Source organism: Trichechus manatus, unplaced genomic scaffold (genome assembly GCF_000243295.1).
Source record: "Trichechus manatus latirostris isolate Lorelei unplaced genomic scaffold, TriManLat1.0 scaffold00338, whole genome shotgun sequence".
Lineage (NCBI taxonomy): Eukaryota > Metazoa > Chordata > Mammalia > Sirenia > Trichechidae > Trichechus > Trichechus manatus.
This window is the reverse complement of record NW_004444274.1, coordinates 547,276-557,781: the sequence shown is the minus strand read 5'-3', so window position 1 is coordinate 557,781 and position 10,506 is coordinate 547,276. Positions and strand designations below refer to the sequence as shown.

At 42.0% G+C, this 10,506-nt stretch overlaps 1 protein-coding gene across 1 annotated transcript; it reads left to right on the top strand.

Moving 5' to 3' along the window:
• The first annotated feature begins 5,830 nt into the window (after positions 1-5,830).
• LOC105756981 (zinc finger protein 77-like) lies at positions 5,831-6,678 on the top strand. The gene is given in 2 exon segments (XM_023725625.1): positions 5,831-6,578; positions 6,581-6,678. Coding segments are annotated over 2 exon segments (801 nt in total). The 5' UTR covers positions 5,831-5,875.
• The last annotated feature ends 3,828 nt before the right edge of the window (positions 6,679-10,506 follow it).

Sequence of the window (10,506 nt, the reverse complement as noted above, 5' to 3'; positions counted from 1 at the left end):
TTATGCTTAAGGCCATTGTTGCAACGACTGTGTCAATCCATCTCGTTGAGGGTCTTCCTCTTTTTCGCTGACCCTCTCCTTTACCTAGCATGAAGTCCTTCTCCAGGGACTGATCCCTCCTGATAACATGTGCAAAGCATGTGAGATGTAGTCTCGCCATCCTTGCTTCTAAGGAGCATTCTGGCTGTACTTCTTCCAAGACAGATTGGTTCATTCTTCTGGCAGTCCATGGTATATTCAATATTCTTCGCCAACACCATAATTGAAAGGCATCAATTCTTCTTCAGTCTTCCTTATTCATTGTCCAGCTTTCCCAAGAATATGAGGCTATTGAAAATACCATGGCTTGGGTCAGGCACACCTTAGTCCTCAAAGTAACATCTTTGCTTTTTAACACTTTAAAGAGATCTTTCGCAGCAGATCTGCCCAGTGCAATGCGTCTTTTGATTTGTTGACTGGTGCTTCCATGGGCGTTGATCGTGGATCCAAGTAAAATGAAATCCTTGACAACTCCAGTCTTTTCTCCATTTATCATGTTGTTGCTTATTGGTCCAGTTGTGAGGATTTTCGTTTTCTTTATATTGAGGTGTAATCCATACTGAAGGCTGTAGACTGATTTTCATCAGGAAGTGCTTCAAATCCTCTTCACTTTCAGCAAGCAAGGTTGTGTCATCTGCATATCACAGGTTGTTGCTGAGTCTTCCTCTAATCCTGATGCCATGTTCTTCTTCATATAGTCCAACTTCTCAGATTATTTGCTCATCATACAGATTGAACAAGTACGGTGAAAGGATACAACCCTGACGCACACCTTTCCTGACTTTAAACCACGCAGTATCCCTTTGTTCTATTTGAACAACTGCCTCATGGTCTACGTACAGGTTCCTCATGAGCACAGTGAAGTGTTCTGGAATTCCCATTCTTCACAATGTTATCCATAATATGTTATGATCCACACAGGCGAATGCCTTTGCACAGTCAATAAAACACAGGTAAACATCTAACCATTCTTCATCCTAAGCAGAGCATTTTCTGGGGAGAAAGTCCATATTGTTGATCAGATTCTCAAAGAAGTCTTTAACCATTAAAACAAATTTTTTTTTATTCTTATTTAAAATATTTAAAACATAGTTTCCTACATTATGAAGAAATGTGGAAATACTACCTTTGATTCCCCAACCAGAAGTTCCTGAGCCCCACCCTAGATGCTACTGTTGGGAAGATCATTTTAGAGTAATTTTGTATGTTTGGCAGAAGTACAGATAAGCCTCAGGGATTCTCTAAATGTTGGTTCCAATTTCCTTTCTTAAAAATGTTTCTAACTTGTTCAAAATTGTAATAGAAGACACCACACATGTTCAACTTTTATAACACATCAGAGACTCCCCAAATGTTTAAGTGGTCATGCTAGGTTAATGCACTTTTGTGCAGACCTTAGGATGAAGCTTCTTCCACTCTCTGTGCTTGGATTTGCACACCTTACTGGTCTGCTCCAGTGAGAGCAGTGGCGGCTCAGTGCCAGGATTCTCACCTTCCATGCGGAGATCTGGGTTCAGTGCCCGGCCAATGCATCTTATGCACAGCCACCGCCTGTCAGTGGATGCTTACGTATTGCTGTGATGCTGAACATGTTTCAGTGGAGCTTCCAGACTAAGACAGACCAGGAGCCCTGGTGGTGCAGTGGTTAAGAGCTCGGCTGCTAACCAAAAGGTCGGCAGTTCGAATCCACCAGCCGCTCCTTGGAGATCCTATGGAGCAGCTCTACTCATCCTATAGGGTCGCCATGAGTCAGAATTGACTTGCCAGCAATGGGAAGACAGACCAAGAAGGCGTGGCAATCTACTTCCAGATATCAGCCAATTAAAACCCTATGGATCACAATGGTACACTCTGCAACTAATCATGGGGATGGTGCAGGAACGGGCAGCTTTTGGGTCCATTGTGCATGAGTTGGGGCCAACTTGACAGCAGCTAACAACAACATCTTCTCCAAACACGTAGATGGCTTCCCATCCCACAAGGAATAAAAGCTAAAGGCCTTCCCATGGCCTTAGGACCCTGTGCCATCTGCCCCCTGCCTATCTTTCTGACTTCATCTCCAGCTGCTCTTGCCCTTGACCACCACGTTCCAGCCACACTAACCTCTGTCCCTCCAAAAAGACCAAGCTGGTTCCCACCTCAGGGCCTTGGCACTTGCTGTTCCCTTGATCTCGATCTTTGCGTTACTAATCCTTCTTGTCTTGCAGAACTCAGTTTAAATCTTACCACTTTAAAGAGGTCTTCCCTGGCCACCTCATAGCCAAAGAGAAGCCCTGCTGTCACTATCTGTTTAACATATTTGAATTCTCTACCTAACAGTTACCACTAAAGGATCTTCTCTGTTTATTTTTTAACTGTCTACACCCAACACCAGAATATAAATTCCATGAGCACAAAGACCTTCCCTTGGGCACCACTGTATTCCCAGTACCTAGATCAATGCCTGGCACATAGCTGGGATTTGGGGATCAAGACCTATTTGCTGAATAAATGAATGTGCTTTTGACTAAGAAGCTTAAAGCCCTTGTACTGGTCTGCTTTTTGTTCCAGATCTGAACTTGTTTGCCCCCAAAGAGTTGAGGAAAGAATAATAATAATCTCTTAACCTTTCATTCATGGGAGAAACATGTGGCATCTGCTTCCATAAAGATTTACAGCCTTGGAAACCCAATGGGGCAGTTGTACTCTGTTGTACTCATAGGGCCACTATGAGTCGGAATCTACTCAACAGCAGTGGGTTTGATTTGGGTTTTAACCTGTCATTGAAAAATTCCCACCCATCAGGCCCAGTGCTAAGGAATTATATTTGTGACCTTGATAAATGCTCCCCCACCATCCTGCGAGTAGAAGCCCCAGCAAGGACTATTTTGTAAGAGTAAACGTAGGCCCAGAGAGGGGAGGTCTCTTGCCAAAGATCACACAGCCAGAATGTTGTGGCACCCAGCTTCATCCCCAAAGGTGTCTCAGTCCAAACCCACCTTTTATCCAGAGCACTGGACTTACCTGTGTGGGTCTGGATTTGAGAGTGCAAGTCCCATTTTACCCTGAGTTAACGTATATGGATTGCAAACAGTGAAATATTTAAAACATAGTTTTCTGCATTATTAATAAAAACTGAGATTGTATGAATACCACCAACATTTTTTTTACGTCATTGAAAAGGGAACAATTTCATAGGGGCCCAACAGGGTGATCTATAAACGCTATTCCCACAATTTTGCCACAAGATGGCGCCACACGAGCTGGCCATCCCTGCTGGAACCCTTCTATGACTTGCAGGCATCAAGTCCCTTGAGCAATTTGGGGGACCTTTGTGGGCTTGTGCTATTGCGAGCTGGTGGCGCAGTGGTTAAGCGTTCAGCTGCTAACCAAAACGTCAGCAGTTCAAATCCACCAGCCACTTCTTAGAAATCCTCTGGGGAGGTGCTACTCTGTCCTACAGGGTCACCATGGGTTGGAATCAACTCGATAGCAATGGATTTGGGTTTTTTTGGGTTTTGTGCTGTTGAGGAGCCCTAGTGGTGCAGTGGTTAAGCGCTCAGCTGCCAACCAAAAGGTTGATGGTTGAAATCCCACCAACAGCTCCACAGGGAAAAAGATGTGGCAGTCTGTTTCCATAAAGATTACAGACTTGGAAACCCTATGGGGCAGTTCTACTCTGTTCTATAGGATCACTATGAGTCAGAATCAACTAGAAGGAAATGGGTTTGTGCTCTTGTTTTAACATTCCCTTTTAAAAAGGGAGCACATATACAACACGTAAATGTAACACGTGATCCTGAATTGGAACTTGAGCCGGGGGGAAATGGCAATGAGGAACGATGAAATTGGAATATGGATTGTGGATTAGATAACAGTATTGTATCCAGGTTAGATTTCTCAATTTTGATAACTCTATTGTGTTATGTGAGAGAATGTTCTTGTTCCCAGAAAATATACACTGAAGTGTTTTGAGGTGAAGGAAGCATGATGTTCTTCAACAACACTCAGAGGGTTCAAAAAACCAATAGGTATATATGTATATATTATGTATGTATATGGCAAGGGGAGGGGGAAGCATAAAACAAATGGGGAAAATTGTAAACAACTGGCAAATCTGGGTAAAGAGTAGGACAGGCCCCCAAGATGATGGCCCTAAGACACCCTTCTGAGCTGGAACTGAAGCCATTCCCTGGAGACCACCCATCCGCCAAACCATAGACAGGCCCATAAAATCAATAGCAACACCTGAGGGGAACATGTTCTTTAGAACAATCTATTATACGCGATCGAAAGGGCAACATTTGCCCAAAAAGCAAAGATGAGAAGGCACGAAGGGGTAGCAATTCAGGACGAAAGGGAAACTTGGATAGAAATGGGGGGAAGGCAGGCACATTGTAGGGAATGGAACCGACGTGGTGGAACACTTTGTGTACAAAGTATCGAATGGGAAACTAATTTGCAATGTAAGCTTTCACCTAATGCACAATAAAAAAATTTTTTTAAAGAGTATAACAGGAATCCCTTGTACTATTCTTGCTACTTTTTTGTAAAGTTGAATTATATCAAAATAAATAATTACCCAAACATCTCTTTTTTATAGCCTATAGGAGTGTTGGAGCCCTAGTGGTGCAGTGGTTAACAGCTCGCTCCTTGGAACCCTATGTGGCGGTTCTACCCTGTCCTATAGGGTCGCTGTGAGTCAAAATCTACTTGACAGCAATGGGTTATAGGAGTGTTACTAAAGAGTTCCCTAAGTGGGGGTGCTAACGCTGGTGCCGAAAATCATCTATTTCAGAGATCAAATTAGATAATAATAACACTGTGTGTTGGGCCCTTCACACATTTAATCCTCACCGTCATTTTATGGGGTAGGTGCTTTTCCTATTCCCATTTTAGTGAAGAGGAAATTGAAGCACAGAGAGGTTAAGTAACTTGCCCAAGACCACAGAGCCACAGAGCTCAAGTTCTTAATCATAACACACTATCAAGAAGGCCAAACGATATTCTTCAGACTTTGAACTGATACTAACCCCTGAGGTCACCTTGTAGCTAAATAACAAATTGACTCAAAAAATAATGAATATCACCCGTAAGTACTGTACTCCTTTAAAAAATCATCTATATGAGACCAAACAGTCAACAATTACTTTAAAACAAGGATGAGAATGTAAGAGGGCAGGGAAACTAGATTAATGGATATGGAACAACCAGAATAGAAATAATAAGAATGTTCATGCATTGTGAAGAATGTAACCAATGTCACTGAACAACTTGTGTAAAAATTGTTGAATGGGAACATAAACTGCTGTGTAAAACTTCACTGAAAACACAATAAAAAAAATTTTAAGAAAAGAAAGACAGGCACGTACGGTGCTAGAAAGTTTATTATCTATTCGCGCGACTCCGGAAGTCCTTGTTCCCGTGGGCAGGACGCAGGGAGATCTGCAAAAGCCGGACATGATTGGTGTATTCAAGTTAAAACCACTGGATCAAGTCCTCAGCAGGATATATTTGGGAATGAAATCTCCAATGATGAGAAAAAAAAATTCATGCAAAAGGATTCTTCGTCTGATTTGGAAAAAAAAGGGAAACTCCATAACATTGAAGATCAGTCCCAAATCCAGAAGAAGCGTTTGAGGAAACGTGTGAGTGGTCACAGAGGACAGAAAACCCCTGCATGTGAAGTATGTGGGAAAACCTTTATTCGTTTCTCCTCCCTTAAACTACATTTAAAACGTCACAGTGGAGAGAAACCTTATGAATGTAAAGAATGTGGGAAAGCCTTCAGTTGTTATTCCTCCCTTCATGGATGTGAGAAAACACACAGTGAACAGAAAACTTATGAATGTAAGCAATGTGGCAAAGGTTTCAGTTGTCCCAAATACTTTCAACAACATGTAAAAATACACAGTGGGGAGAACCCAATGAATGCAAGCAATGTGGCAAAGTCTTCATTTGTCCCAAATACTTCCAAAAACATGTGAAAATGCACAGTGGAGAGAAACCCTATGAATGTAAGGAATGTGGGAAAGCCTTCAATTGTCCCACATATTTTCGAGAACATGTGAGAATGCACACTGGAGAGAAACTCTATGAGTGTAAGTATTGTTGGAGAGCCTTTACTTTTTACTCATCGCTTCAAGAACATGAGAGAACACACACTGGAGAGAAACCCTATAAATGTAAGCAGTGTGGAAAAGCTTTCACTTGGTACTCTGCCCTTTATGGACATGAAAAAACGCACAGTGAACAGAAACCTTATGAGTGTAAGCAATGTGGAAAAGGTTTCTGTTGTCCCCAATACTTTCGAATACATGTGAAAATGCACAGTGGAGAGAAACCCTATGAATGTAAGGAATGTGGAAAAGTCTACAGTATGTCTGCAAACCTTCGACAACACATGAATACACACACTGGAGAGAAACCCTATGAATGTAAACAATGTGGGAAAACCTTCCCTTGGTTTGCCTCCCTTCGACAACATATGAGAAGGCACTCTGGCGAGAAACCCTTTGAATGTAAAGAGTGTGGGAAAGCCTTCCCTTGGCGTAACTCTCTACATTACATATGAGAATGCACTCTGGTGAGAAACCCTATGAATGTAAGCAGTGTGGGAAAGCCTACAAGTACCCCGAATCTCTTAAAGAGAAACCTTAAGAATACAACACATGTTGGAAAGCCTTCATTCACCTGGAAAGCCTTGTTTTACACACAAGAAAACACTGGGGGGAAAAAGCCCTTACAAATGTAAAGAATACGGGAAAACCTTCAGATGTATCAATTCCCTTATTGTGTATATGAAAACTCAAGAGTAGGAGCAAAATCCTTTCAATTTTTATAGCTATGATACTGCTTTTGTAAGTGCCTCATCCTTAATACGAATCTCTTGTGTATTGATTTCTAGTATAAATATTTAGGATAATATTCATCTGTGTCCCTGGGTTTGGCAAACAGTTAAGCAGGTGCTCGGTTATTAACTGAAAGGTTGGTCATCCCAATCCATCCAGAAGCACCTTGGAAGAGAACTCTCACAATGTACTTCCACAAAATCAGCCATTCAAAACCCTACAGAGTGCAGTTCTATTAATGAAACACATGGAGCCCTATGAGTTGGAATTACCTTGATGGCAGCTGGTTTGGTTTTTGGTTTTTATGTAACTTTTTAGCTGTACTTGTATATATATATATATATATAGTTATATAAAACTTCAATTGTACAGTTATAGAAAACATGTCTCATTTGCTTTACAATGTCTTTTGGACCCAGAGATTTTTTGTTTTCATTTTTTTTTTTAATGTACATTGTGGTATAATTTTACATAAAAAGTTTTTGATTCTTTCAAAAAAAAGAAAAGAAAGAGAATAGCAAGTGCTGGTTAGGACATGGAGAAACTGGAACCCTCATAAATTGTTGGTAGGAATGTAAAATGGTGCCGCCACTTTGGAAAATACTTTGGCAGTTTCTTAAAAAGTTAAACATAAATTTACATTGTACATTAATGTTCAGAGCAGCATTATTCATACTAGTCAAAAAGTAGAAATAATCCAAATATCCATCAACCGAGGAATGGATAAATCACGGTATATCCTTACCAAAAATCAAAAAAACCAAACCCATTCCCACTGAGTCGATTCCAATTCATAGTGACCCTATGGAGCCCTGGTGGTTCAGTGGTAAGAGCTATGGCTAGGGTCACTAAAAACAAACTTGTTGCCATCGAGTTGATTCCAACTCATGGTGACCCTATAGCAGAACTCCCCCCACAGGGTTTCCAAAGAGTGGCTGGTGGATTTGAACTGCCAATATTTTGGTTAGCAGGTGTCTTAGTTATCTAGTGCTGCTGTAACAGAAATACTGCAAGTGGATGGCTTCAACAAAGAGAAATTTATTCTCTCACTGTCTAGTCGGCTACAAGTCCAAATTCAGGGCATCACCTCCAGGAGAAGGCTTTCTTTCTTTGTCAGCTCTGGAGGAAGGTCCTTGTCATCAGTCTTCCCTTGGTCTGGGAACATCTCAGCGCAGGAACCTCAGGTCCAAAGGACGTGCTCTGCTCCCGGCACTGCTTTCTTGGTGGTGTGAGGTCCCCACGTCTCTCTGCTTGCTTCTCTCTTTTATATCTCAAAAGAGATTGGCTTAAGACACTATCTAATCCTGTAGATTTCATCAATGTAACTGCTGCTAATCCATCTTATTACATCATAGTGATAGGATTTACAACACATAGGGAAATCACCTAGGATTACAAAATGGTAGACAGTCAAATACTGGGTATCATGACCTAGCCAAGTTGACAGATATTTCTGGGGACACAGTTCCATCCATGACAGCAGGTGTAGCCTTACAATGGAACACCAGTCAGCCATACAAAGGAACAAACTACTGATGTGTGCTAAAATGGGGATGAACCTCAAAAACATTACGCTAACTAAAAGAAGCCAGACATAAAAGACTATATTTTGTATGATTCCATTTATATGAAATGTCCAGAAAAGGGAAATTGATAGAGACAGAAAGCAAAGCAGTGGTTACCTGGGGCTGGGGGTGGCCACAAGGATTGGCTGCAAGCAGGCACGAGAAAGCTTTTCGGGAGAAGGAAATGTTCTCAAACTGAATCATAGTGTTGGTTGCCCAACTCTGTAAATTTACTAAAAATCATTGAATGGTGTACTTGAAACGGGTAATCTCATAGTATATGGATTATATCTCAGTAAAGCTGTTAAAAAACATTTTTTTTTAAAAAAGAAGGCCAAATGATCACCAGAACAAGCTATACCAGTGTGACGGTTAAGACTGTGTGACAGCTTGGCTGGGCCATGATTCTCAGTGTTCATATGTGGTCACTCCCATGATTGAATCTGCTGTGAGTAGCCAATCAGTGGAAAGGGAGTTTCCTTGGGGGTTTGGCCTGCATCTGAATATAAGCAGATGTTCTGGCTTTTTGCCTGCTCTGGATCCTACGCTTGCCTCCTGTTCATCTGACCTCCAGTTCTTGGGGCTTGAGCTATCAGCTTATCTGCTGATCTTGGGATTCATCCATCTTCACAGTCTGAGTGGAGCCCTGCTTTCTGACCTGCCATTCTTTGGTTCATCAGCCCCTACAGCTACGTGAATCCGGAGAAGCCTCTATCCTAATCCATGGACTCAGGACTTCCAGCCTCCACAATCGCGTGAGCTATTTCTTCGATATAAATCTATATATATATTTATATGCTTTACTGGTTTTGCTTCTCTAGAGAACCCAGCCTAAGATAACCGGCAATAGGAGCAAGCACTCTGCAAAATATGAGGGGTGAGAAAAGGCAGCTTTAGAGCAAAACTATGCTATGATGAAAGTAGGCTTACACCTACCAAAAAATCAGTCTTGACTTCTGCGTGCTTTCGCCAAAATAAAATACGGACGTAAACTGCTGCTCATTCTGACGTGACTGAACCTCCTAACCATTAACAGTGGAGGAAAAATTAGAATGTTCATCAGACAAGCCTGATTATTCTCAATATCCAGTTTTAAATACACAGATGGCATAAATTCAAACTTTGAAAACATAGGTACACACGGGTGATGGTTAATGTTATGTGTCAACTTGGCTAGGCTATAATTCTCGGTGGTTTGGCAGACACTGGACGAGGTGCTTTTACATAAGATAATCACTCTCCATTTTGTGATCTGATGTGAGCAGCCAATCAGTTGAAAGGTGAGTTTCCTTGGGGGTGTGGCCCACCTGGAGTATATAAACGGACATTCTGGCAAAGCTCGGACTCTCTCGACACTTCACTCTTCTCATTGCCTGACCTCCGATACTTGGGACATAAGTCTGCAGGAGTCTCCAGCCTACCTGCAGATCTTGGATTCACCGGGCCCTGCAAACCCGTGAGCCAGCAGAGGTCTCTAGCCTGCCGCTGGATGCATGGATTTGGGACTTGCCAGCCCTCACAATTGCATGAGCCATTTCCTTGATGTAAACCTCTTTCTGTATATTTATATACACATTTCACTGGTTTTGCTCCTCTAGAGAACCCAGACTAAGACAATACCCTTCGACCCCCAGTTTCACTCCTAGGATATGCTTACACTTGAGCGAAATGTGGCACACACATGAGGCATTGTGATAGAAAAACACCCAGAAGCCACCTAAGCGTCTGCAACAGTGGACTGGTTAATACTTCAGGAGTCTGTGAGTGGTGCAAACTGTTAATGCACTCAGTTGCTAAACGAAGGTGCATGCCCACCCAGAGATGCCTCAGAAGAAAAACCTGGTGATCCACTTCCAAAAAATCAGCCACTGAGCGCTTCCTCAGAAAGCTAGAAATAGACATACCATTCGATCCAGCAATCCCACTCCTAGGAATATATCCTAGAGAAATAAGGGTCGTCACTCGAATAGACATATGTACACCTATGTTCATGGCAGCATTGTTCACAGTAGCAAAACGATGGAAACAACCTAGATGCCCATCAACAGATGAATGGATAAACAAACTATGGT